We start from the raw sequence: 9153 nt of genomic DNA, 5'->3' as shown, positions 1-9153 counted from the left end.
ACGTTACTTACCAGACTAATGAGAGAGGGTACAACGTCGCGTGACTGGCTTGCTACTATTATTTCTTCGCGTTCATGTGGGTAGTTTGGTGGGTGGATTGCCAATAAGTGTTCAGAAATTCATCATACGCACATGTCCTTTGCTGTGAAATTCATCTGGGACAATATTTTGTCCAACAAAAGTAGTTTGCGTACTCATGAGTTAAACAAGGGCCTACCACCTGTGCTTCAAATGAAAAAGCCAGATGACCGGTGTAATCACTCTAATGAAGAAAGACAATTGGTGATGAAGTGAGTCTGTGCTTGGCGGTTAAAGATTGATTCTCTAGTGTAACTTTTGGCTGGTGTCCTTGTGCACTCGTGGATTTTCCTTTGCAATGTGGGATTTTAACTTGCATTATTGTACAGTTGGTTCACTTTTCGTCTTTCTTAAATGAAAATGGCAGCTTACCTGGCAAAATGGACGTCTCTACTTTACAACCCCCATTTTTCGGGGTCTCGTTATTACTTTGGTGAGCACAATGCGATCATAACTGAAAGTCAGTGGTCAAGAATAAACAGAAAACAAATCCTAGTTGTTATAAAGTAAAGTTCCTTCAACATATTTTGGTTACTATAATATAATTCTGCACTGCTAATTAAGCATGACAAACATCAGTTGAGAGAAGATGGTTGTTGCTGATTAATTTAGCACTCCGAGACCTCTTTTGAACATCATTGAGTTAGTCACATTTTTGTTGTTGTAATTATTCTATTTTTAAAACTAAGATAGATTGCATAGCAAGCACATGTGGTCCTGTCATGCATATAAATAGGTGTGATTTTTGGGGGGGGGGGGGGCGTTGTTTGAACAAGGAACAAGTCTAGAAAGGTGGCGAGAGGATGGGTGTGTTGCTGCTTCACAGATTGCAAGCTGTGGCATCACACCATTACATCAGCATGGCAGCCTCTGTCTCAGTCTCACCTTCCTCCCCAGTTCCTCCACTCAGACACCGACACCCTGCCTGTCTCACGCTGGGTCTTAATGCCCTCCCTGCACTGGGTGGTATGGAAATGCCAGATGAATATTTCATGGTACTTCTTTTTTTAGATGCCAGGCATGATGCCTCCCATGATGCCAGGGATGATGATGCCCCCTCGCATGCCATCTGCGGCTGTACAGCCAACGGGACCGGTAACTCTCCTCCCTCCTTATTCCATCAGTGCTCTGTTTCACACTTCTTCAAAATACACTACAATGTGTGAAACACTCAGCGTATCATCTGCTCCGCCAAGTTGGACATGAATTGATGTCATTCCTTAAAATGAGAGAACAAAATTGCATAAAGTAGCTGATAAAAATTCAAATGAACACCTGCGTACAATATGTTCCTTGCTGTCACTTTTAGTTTTGGCTTTGGTTTCGTTGTGACTTACTAAACATAATAAAACACACGTAAATGTTTCTGATGGGTTAACAATTTATGTAAATGAGCAATCTGATTTATTTATTGTGACAACATCCAGGCCATTTTAGAGATTGTAAGACATCTACTTGATCATCACAATTATATATTCGCATCTCGAGGGTGTGGAGTTTCGTTCTAATTATGAAAGATTAGTCAGTCGCCGTGAATTGTGAATGATGACTCTGCTATCCCATCCGAATTCATCATTCAGTGTTGGAGACGCGTCGATGCCAACTTCTAGTTTTGTGAGTGTTTCTTGGAGAAATAATCCACTAATTAAAATGGTTTTTTCCACAGCCTGGTGTTGACTCCGCAGGTAAGCTCCTTCTTGTGTCACTTTACCTAGAATTCATTTTCTTGCGGATGTTGCCTTCATTAAAAAGAAACAGCGTCTGACGTATCTATTTATTTGTATCCTCACAGCTGCTGCACCTGGAACAGCTGTAAGTGCAACATCGTTTTAACAATTCAGATGTATTTATAGTAATCATTACTTCCAGTCTAACATTTGTAATCACTTATTTTGTCCCTGCAGAGTACCACAAATGGATCTCCACATGAAGATCAGCTAAAGAAGGTTTGCGCAAATATATAAGAGACAGAGATATAAAAAAAAACAATTGACCAATATTAGGTTGGGCCTGCTTTGTTTCTTTTTGTAACACTGAAGCACTGACTTATTTATTGTGTTTGTCCCTGTCAGAAGTCCCTGTGGACAGAACACAAATCTCTGGATGGGAAGACCTATTTTTACAATACAGAAACCAAGCAGTCCACATGGGAGAAACCGGAAGATCTCAAATCTCCTGCAGAGGTACAAACACGCTTCACTTGCACAACACCAATAACATCTTTTAATGTTCCTCCGAGAACCTTTTGTTTACTCTCTTTCATTCACATAATGTTTTACAGATTGAAATCCTATCTGTCTATTTGTTGGCAACTCTGTACATTTATGATAATTCATTTAAATGTACTTCCAGAATCAGAGACATTTCATTAGATTCCACATGTCTATTGTAATAAAATGTTTATAGAAGAACTTATGGATCACAGCATCACACTAGTTATCTCTGTGCTTTGTAACATACCTCAAATAAGTTTCTTCTGTTTTGTCCTCTTTTAGCAAATGCTGTCTAAATGCCCCTGGAAGGAGTACAAGTCGGACGTAGGGAAGCCTTACTATTACAACTCTCAGACGAAGGAGTCCAGATGGACCAAACCCAAAGACCTGGAGGATCTGGAAGGTAAAGAGCGGCTCTCTGATGTCAACCCTGTAGTTAGAGAGGCAGTGACCTGATGAATGGTTGTTAGGCGAATATCCCATTTATAGGGGGTGTGGGCATCATTGATGTACAGACACAGGAAGCACACATACAGGGCATTTCCCTTTATCTGCAGTACACTTTGAAATGAAACAAGTACCCTAACAGCTTTCTCCTTTTGTCTGTTCCAGCTATGATCAAAGCAGAGGAGAATGGGTAAGCACTTCCTGTTTACCACTGGTTACTCCTTACTGCTGCTACACTATGTATTATATACAACAAATACAGCGGTTATTGAACTTTATTTCTCCCTCTACAATATTAAACATTTAAATGGATTATTAATACGATTTCTATTCTCATGTAGTATATGCCCGTCAGCTATTTTGTCCTGCTCCGCTTCCCATCATGTGGTGTGGATTGACCCTTTGTGGTGTGATTTCAGCACGGCAGAGGCCATGGCTCCTGGCACCACAGCAACTCCTGCAGATAATGCAGCCGCTATGGCAACCATAATGGAGGCGGAAGCTGCAACAGCGGTCTCAGAGGAGCTATTGGCTCAGGTTGCCATGCATCAAACAGCTGAGGTCAAGACTTCAGACGCACCTGTGGCTCCCTCTGAGCTCTCCGCCACCACAGAGCTCACAGCCAGGTAAAGAGACGGATACTGTCTCCAGCACTCAGACACCATAATCATCAAGTCAAACCCAGACACATAATGGCTCTTGCTTTATGTGCACAGCACTCTTTCCACGTAATGGAGTCATGGATGAGCAGGTCTATTTCTGTGGCTCATAAATCCATTCAACCCATTGTGATGAATGCGTAAAGTCTTAAATGCTTGATGCAAACACGTCTGAGTTAATGCATTAACATCTGCTTTTGCACTCAGCGTTGAAGTCATAAAAGAAGAACGACCAGAGCTTCAGAAGAAAACGTACAAATGGAACACGAAAGAGGAAGCCAAGCAGGCGTTCAAAGAGCTGCTGAAGGAGAAGGTGAGTCCGGCCGTCACATGGGGGAGAGCCAAAGGCCACGCAGTGACCGTGTAGAGGAGAAATGCAGTGTGGGGGTGGGTACCTGCAGTGGGAAGGACACAAACACCCATTTCTTAAAGAAATAAGAGATTTTTATCTGGAAGGCTTGTTTTTAAGGTTCTTTTTGATCTCGTCAGTCTCTCCACGCCTGGTGTGTTTACCAGCACATACTAGACAGTTTTATCTAGATCTAATCCCTGTGCCCCCCCCCATGAGCCCTTGGGAGGTCTCCGCTCAGTTGTTAAGCCCCCCCCTCCTGTTGCTGTGGATGTGTTGTGCAGCAAGGTGGCCTAGCACCACCTACCTCCCAACGCTGCTATATTTAGGCTCTTTTTCATTTTGTGCACAAAGCTCTCCTCTTTGCTGCCATTTCCTTCAAGATGGTAATGGCTCTGTCTTTGTGATTAGATTTATTGGATCAAAGGCAAGGGGCTGGCTGGGTTAGGGTTAGACAGTGAGAGAAGGTGGCATGCCTGAGTGCGTTAGAATTAGGCCTGCACGATATTGGAAAAAACTGACATTGCGATTTTGTTCCCCCTGCGATATGAAAACATACAGGAATTGAAGAAAAGACTGTTTTTTTCCCCGCAGACCATCCTTTCTTGAACTTTAATGCTATACAATTGGTCTTTTTTTTAACAATATTTAACCGGATGAAGGATTTTAGTCACGGACGTCTGGATCTTAAGTTATCAGAGCAACAAGCTGAGCTAGCTCGGTTAGCAGCGCCGAACTGGCCCTAGAGAAACACATGAAACTACTTTATTCAGTGTTTTTACCTTTAATCACGGGGTCCGTTTGCTTTGGAGATTTGATTGTGATTGGTGGTTTGCTGTGCATGCAGAGCCTGCATGTCACTCACTCAAGTACCCCTGACCTGAGAGCCACGCAAGTTTTCCTTTTGTAGCAAGGAGCAAAATAATTGTAACATGACGTGTTTGAGTTAATTTGCCTACTTAATCTCGCAAGTCCTAAAAAAAAATGTGGACTGCGTCCTGCGATGTGAATATCACGCATATCGCGATTATCGTCACGACACAGTATATCGTGCAGCCCTAGTTAGAATAACTGTGGCAATTTTACAAGACAGAGGCGTGCGCTGGAATCAGTTGATTATGGATGGAGTCGCTCCCTGAGAGGCAAGAGGCAGGAAAGGCCCTCACACAAGTCCTGTGGCACTTTGAATGATTGCCTCTCTACACCTCTTAACCAGCCATCTATTAGTCATTAAGGAAATGTGTTGACCGCCATGAGATGAAGCAGCTGATTGTTCCTCTGCCTGCCCTACTTTCTTCTTCTAACAAAGGGCAATTCAAAAGTTTTCCCCTTTTGTCGTTTGAATATGTTGGGAATGTAACATGTTGCCAGTTTAAGAGTAAGGGTCATCACGATCTTGAGTTGTCCTCTCTGTTTTTCAGGGTGTGTCCTCAAACTCCTCCTGGGAACAGGCTATGAAAATGATTATCAATGATCCTCGCTACAGGTACACTTTTCTCCTGGGACCAGTTCATGCTGTTTACAAAAGCAGGCGATAACACAAGGCCAATCTGACCTTAAAATCTCCCTTTTCTTGTCAAAGCGCACTTCCCAAACTGAGTGAGAAGAAACAGGCGTTCAATGCCTACAAAGTCCAAACGGAGAAGGAAGAGAAGGAAGAGGCCAGGATTAAATACAAGGAGTCCAAAGAGACCTTCCAGAGGTTCTTGGAGAACCACGACAAGATGACTTCCACCACCAGATACAAGTAAGGACTGCCATGATCTCACTGAGGGGTTTTCTCTATTGATTAGTGGTTGGCTGGATGGTCTCTATGATTATGCAGATGGATCGGTGAAAGGTCAAATATGGGTCCTCCATCACGCAGTTACAGCACGCTTCCTCTTTAAATGCTTTGACCCGTTAGCTATTGTCACGCTGTTTACATTACATAACGTTGCTCATTTAGAAAGTGGACTTAATGAACACTGTGATTTGTTGATGTTGGGGCTAACGGTCTTTCCCAGTGAATTACAGACATACAGGCAACGGAGAGGTTTCATCTACAAGTGTGTGTGTGTGTGTGTGTGTGTGTGTGTGTGTGTGTGTGTGTGTGTGTGTGTGTGTGTGTGTGTGTGTGTGTGTGTGTGTGTGACACCATCAAGTCTCAGCGCACATCCTCAAAGAGTCCTATTTTCTTATTTGCATCCAACTCATTCTAACCGTGTCCATCTTCAGGCCTGCACTGCATCAAACAGACGTGTTCATTTGGCCTGTGAAATGCTGCCCTCGTGTGGTTGATTGTTTGTGTGTCTGCTATCTAGGAAAGCAGAACAGATGTTCAATGAGCAGGAGGTGTGGAGCTGCGTACCGGAGAGAGACAGGCTGGAGATCTACGAAGACGTTCTGTTCTACCTCGCTAAGAAGGAGAAGGTGAGTCTGAAGACACCTTCATGTTCATCATAATGTTGTACTATTATTCCTTATTATTCGGGGCTTTGTAAACAATGGCACCATTAACATCCTGGTTCTCTCTACAACATGTTTCCAGGAGCAAGCCAAGCAGTTGAGAAAGAGAAACTGGGAAGCTCTGAAGAACATTCTAGACAACATGGCCAACGTGACATACAGCACCACCTGGTCGGAGGCGCAGCAGTACCTGCTGGACAACCCCACCTTCGCTGAGGACGAGGAGCTGCAGAGTACGAGAGCACAAATACAAATCTTTATTTAGCGACTGAGAGTGTAGAGCTTTCTATCTCACTTTATTTAAAATCACCACAGTTCTCTTGGCTCCGTGTTTAAACTTCTCCCAGTTGTCCCTGCTGACGGTGTGCTTCCCCCCTGACAGATATGGACAAAGAGGACGCCCTCATTTGTTTTGAGGAGCACATCCGGGCGCTGGAGAAGGAGGAAGAGGAGGAGAAACAGAAAACTCTTCTCAGGGAGAGGAGACGACAGCGCAAGAACAGAGAGTCTTTCCAGGTGAGGGGGAATCGAGGGTCAACAGCTGAGCAACTTAACGCTCTCTCAAACTGACAGTCAGTGAGTCAGAGAAGTGCATGCTTCGTGTCCTTCATTCACACGGTGCGCTGCCAAACGTTTGGAAACAGGCTGATGCTCGGCTGCCTGTAACTTGTGTTCATCCAAACAACTCTGCACTGACTCAGATATATTCACTGTCCTCAGAGCTGTTCATAGCACGCTGTTCAGCAGTGGACGCGTTTTATAGGGGACACTAATCACTAAAGTTCAGTCGCTGTCAGGCACCAACCCTCAGGTCTTAAAAGTGAATCCAATGAAAAACTGCCTTAAACCTTCCCCACTCAACTTCTCCCTGGATATAGTACTTCAGTTAACATTTTCCTAATGACTTTATGGTCTCAATCGTTAGCTTCGAGTCTTTTTGAAATGTTCATTTTATAAATGATGGCCCCATTTAGGGTGAACAGGTAGTATCGCCCGCTGCCGAGAAATGTACAGAAAGAGACTCCTTCTATTTCATTTAGATGTTACATTTCTCACGTGCAAACGTTCATAATTGCTTCAATCTTACATAGTAGTGTATTCTGTTGCTGTTTAAGATCAATAATAATAATAATAATCTAAATCCACCTCACAGAATGGACCCTTCCCGTCTGTACCTGCATTCTCTTTCATTTGCTGTCTTGAATTTACATGTTGTTGTTTTCTCTCAGAAATTCCTGGACGAGCTCCACGACCACGGTCATCTCCACTCCATGTCCGCCTGGATGGAGATGTACCCGACCCTGAGCTCTGACATCCGCTTCGCCAACATGCTGGGCCAGCCCGGTAGGACACACGGACACACACACACACACACACACACACACACACACACACACACACACACACACACACACACACACACAGCATGTAAATACTGTATGAACACTACAGTGGATTGTTATTTTCATTCAGTTCACATTTGTTTTTATATTTCAACACAAAACCAAACCATGCACACACACATTCCTGTTTAGTGAGACTCCCCCTCTGTCCTGCAGGCTCCACTCCCCTAGATCTGTTCAAATTCTATGTGGAAGACTTAAAGGCGCGCTACCATGACGAGAAGAGGATCATCAAAGATATTCTGAAGGTAAGATCGGTGTGCCTCTTTATATCTGTCCCCTTCACATCCGCTCACATCAGGGTTTCTGTTGAGAGATTTTGTTATTTTCGGTCCTACAACCTGCTCATGTCCCTCTTCCTTTGCGCTGCCAGGACAAAGGCTTCCTGGTGGAGGTGAACACCAGCTTCGAGGACTTTGGCTCCGTCATCAGCTCAGACAAGAGAGCCACCACGCTGGACGCAGGGAACATCAAGCTGGCTTTCAACAGTGTAAGACTGACATGTTTCTCCTGTAGCTCCTTAAAGGTCACCTATTATGCTAAATCCACTTCTTCATGTATTTTATACATAAACATGTGTCCCCTCTGCGTAAAGAGATTCTGAAAGTTTCAGACGGAAAGATTCCCTCTCTTTTTGTCCTGATCCATTTCTATAAAAGCCTGTCTGAAAATGAGCTGATCAGATTTTTGCTACTTTATGATGTCATAATGATTTTTTGGCTTGTGCAACGATTAGCCAATCACCAACCAAGGTAACCCCACCCCCCCGATCTGATCACCTGAATCTCCTCCTAGAGCACTATTGTGTTATTTTTAACCAAATATCTCTCAGAGGGGCGTGGGGAGGGTCTCCTTATTTTTCATCTAAAGTAACAGACCCAGAATCAGCACTTTTGAAACAGGGCTGAAACAGAGGGGATTATGGGATGCTGCAATGCACGATCTGTTTGGAGCCAAACACTTCAGTTGTTTTGTATACATCTGAGACCTATAACATATTGATGAAAAACAGTTTAATAGGGGACCTTTAAGAAGAACCCAGAGGCTGGTAAACAATTACATTTACAGGAAAAGTATTGAACAACTTATCGTAAAAATGTTTTATTTTATTTCACGAAAAGCTTAATATTTCATCTTTAGCATGGGTTACCTCTGTCTTTGGATGTGATGCTTAAAACTCATACCACACAGTAAAAACATAACCTCAGCTACAACAGTGCTGACTGTGGACACAAGCTCAATCAAAAGACTCTATCTGATTCCAAAATGGTGAAGAAGATGACTTTGGGGAGAAAAAAGCAAGAGGCACTGGTGAAAGACGTCCTGGCCCCGAAGGCAGTGGGTGATGTTCTCAAGATCTTAACATCACCACCCCTCCCATTCTCCATACAGACCGATGCTTCCAATAAAGGGAACAGGAAGATGTTTCCCCTTGCTGTCCAGTACTTCACTCCAGAGTCTGGTGTCACCAACAAAATGCTGGACTTCATAGAGAATCCAGATGAGTCAGCTGCTGGGATTGTAGCTCTCCTGGAACAATCCCTTGAGTAAATTTG

At 43.6% G+C, this 9153-nt stretch overlaps 1 protein-coding gene across 1 annotated transcript in view; it reads left to right on the top strand.

Moving 5' to 3' along the window:
- Nucleotides 1–9118, top strand: part of prpf40a (PRP40 pre-mRNA processing factor 40 homolog A) — a gene marked incomplete at its 3' end in the record, with an annotated part of 12089 nt that extends 2971 nt beyond the window's left edge. Inside the window, exons 3-20 of the mRNA XM_010777402.1 lie at nt 1090–1173; nt 1745–1763; nt 1871–1890; nt 1983–2024; nt 2151–2261; nt 2574–2694; nt 2904–2928; nt 3158–3364; nt 3605–3710; nt 5168–5232; nt 5329–5493; nt 6050–6158; nt 6277–6427; nt 6577–6710; nt 7424–7538; nt 7754–7845; nt 7971–8123; nt 8990–9118. Coding sequence (XP_010775704.1) covers nt 1090–1173; nt 1745–1763; nt 1871–1890; nt 1983–2024; nt 2151–2261; nt 2574–2694; nt 2904–2928; nt 3158–3364; nt 3605–3710; nt 5168–5232; nt 5329–5493; nt 6050–6158; nt 6277–6427; nt 6577–6710; nt 7424–7538; nt 7754–7845; nt 7971–8123; nt 8990–9118 — 1848 coding nt within the window. The remainder of the gene's footprint in view (nt 1–1089; nt 1174–1744; nt 1764–1870; nt 1891–1982; nt 2025–2150; nt 2262–2573; nt 2695–2903; nt 2929–3157; nt 3365–3604; nt 3711–5167; nt 5233–5328; nt 5494–6049; nt 6159–6276; nt 6428–6576; nt 6711–7423; nt 7539–7753; nt 7846–7970; nt 8124–8989) is intronic.
- Nucleotides 9119–9153: the final 35 nt, after the last annotated feature.

The sequence above is a fragment of the Notothenia coriiceps genome, unplaced genomic scaffold (assembly GCF_000735185.1).
Source record: "Notothenia coriiceps isolate Sejong01 unplaced genomic scaffold, NC01 NC01_scaffold00018146, whole genome shotgun sequence".
Lineage (NCBI taxonomy): Eukaryota > Metazoa > Chordata > Actinopteri > Perciformes > Nototheniidae > Notothenia > Notothenia coriiceps.
Note: the sequence above shows the minus strand (reverse complement) of the source record. Positions and strands in the feature narration are given on the sequence as shown.